Below are 2127 nucleotides of genomic sequence, written 5' to 3'. Positions count from 1 at the left end.
TCTCTGTGAGTTTGAAGCCAGCCTTGTTTACAAGAGCAAGTTACAGGACAGGTTCCAAAGCTACAGAGAAACCCTGTCTTGAAAAATAATTAAAAAAAAAAAAAAAAAAGGATTAAAGGTTGGTGGTCAGTCAATGGTATCACACACCTTTAATTCTAGCACCCAGGAGCCAGAGACCTGTGGATCTCTGTGAGTTCAAGGCCAATCTGGTCTACAAAGAGAGTTCCTGGACAGCCAAAGATACACAGAGAAACCCTGCCTTGAAAAACAAAAACAACACCAAAAAGAATAAATGTTGGTGTGGCTGGAGAGATGTCCCAGTGGCTAAAAGCACTGGCTGTTCTTGCAGACAACACAGGTTTAATTTCTAGAACCCACACAGTGGCTCACAACCATCTGTAACTCCTTCCAGAGGGTCCTATGCTCTCTTCTGGCCTTTGAGATACCAGAGATACACACATGGTATGCAGACATATATTCAGGCAAAACACCCATATACATAAAATAAAAATGAAAAGTTAAAACACACACACACAAATACACACACATGAGTTCTGGCCTAGCAAGGTAGCTCAGTTGGTTAAAGCACCTGGCACCAAGACTAATGACCTGAGTTTGCGTCCCAGGATCACATGGTGGAAGGAGAGCCCTACAAGCTGTCCTCTGTCTCCTACACAGATGCATGTACACATAAATGAAATAAGTAAGACTGAAGTTTCCCTAGACAGCAACATTTCAGTGGTGAATTTACAACATACTATCATGGGAAAAGCAGTAAGATCACTCTAAAACTTATGGGGCACAATTTTATTTACGTATGTATTTAGGGCTTTGTCTGTATGCATGTCTGCACACCAGAAGACAGCATCAGATCATTATAGATGGTGGTGAGCAGTCATGTGGGTACTGGAAACTGAACTCAGAACCTCTGGAAGAGCAGCCAGTACTCTTAACCACTGAGCCATCTCTCAACCCTACTGGGGTACAATTTTAATTGTGGGCATAGTCAAACACTTATAAAATTTTTAAATTCCTTAAATACTCAAAGCAGACATTTACACTTAGTCTCACTCTGAGATCCCCAGTTTATTTGGTTTTTCGAGACAGGGTTTCTCTGTGGCTTTGGAGCCTGTCCTGGAACTAGCTCTGTAGACCAGGCTGGTCTCGAACTCACAGAGATCCGCCTGCCTCTGCCTCCCGAGTGCTGGGATTAAAGGTGTGCGCCACCACTGATCACCGCCTGGCTAATTAAACCCTTTATACCTTAGAAAGGAGGACAGGAAGAAAAGTATTGTCACCCACTGGAAGGCCAGCATGAAGTCACCTCCCAAAAATTTACCAGCTGTTGCCCAAGTAACCTACCCTCCCTCAGAGAACTACTTGGGTACTTGGGGCTATCAGCCCAGGGACAGCGCTGCTGCTGAAGTACTCAACACAAGGGAGATGCTCAAATGCTCACCACCTGGACATATGTGAGCTTTCCTGGGTGTTTGGTTTGTTGTTGTTGCTGGTGATGGCTGGTACTGGGGACAGGACCAGGGCCTTGTGCGTGCCAGGCAAACACTCTATTACTGAGCTCCATCCCCAGCCCATTTGTATTCATTTTAAAACTTGCTCAGACTGTTCAGTAGCCTCCACTATTACTTACTAGCTGGCGTCTGTTTCTTTTCCAGGTCTCTGCTTTCCTTTTGGAATTCATGTTCTGGAAAGCTAAAAGTAGAGAAATCAAGTCCTAATCAAATTTCAGATGGGAATATTTAGTACTTTCAGGGATCTGTTACTAATCACACCATACACCCACTAAACTCTCTGGGTGAAGCCAGGCAGAGCAGAGGAAGGCAGATTTCTGTGAGCCCCGGGCTAGTCGGGGATACATGGAGACTCCTTCCTCAAAGCAACAAAACAAAATAAGCAAACAGACAAAAGTAAATCAGTTCTGGTGACTCGTTTTTCCTCCATTTCTATCACCCAATATGAAGCTCTAGACAGCTCCAAGAGTCTCAGTGGGAGCTGTCAACAGTTTCATGGGGCTCAGGTAGCCAGAGGACAGACAGGCCTTATCAAAACTGAGGAGAAAGGGGCTGGAGACCAGTCTGGTCTACAAAGAGAGTTCCTGGACAGCCAAAG

General features: G+C 44.8%; 1 protein-coding gene across 2 annotated transcripts in view; it reads right to left on the bottom strand.

Annotated features, from left to right (window-relative positions):
• Stk38 (serine/threonine kinase 38) overlaps positions 1-2127 on the bottom strand; it is a 35550-nt gene that overhangs the window by 7586 nt on the left and 25837 nt on the right. For both annotated transcript variants that reach the window (XM_005360338.3, XM_026785737.1), the window contains exon 9: positions 1649-1710. In XM_005360338.3, the coding sequence (XP_005360395.2) occupies positions 1649-1710 (62 nt within the window). The remainder of the gene's footprint in view (positions 1-1648; positions 1711-2127) is intronic.

Source organism: Microtus ochrogaster, linkage group LG2 (assembly GCF_000317375.1).
Source record: "Microtus ochrogaster isolate Prairie Vole_2 linkage group LG2, MicOch1.0, whole genome shotgun sequence".
Classification (NCBI taxonomy): Eukaryota; Metazoa; Chordata; class Mammalia; order Rodentia; family Cricetidae; genus Microtus; species Microtus ochrogaster.
This window is presented reverse-complemented; position numbering and strand designations above follow the sequence as displayed.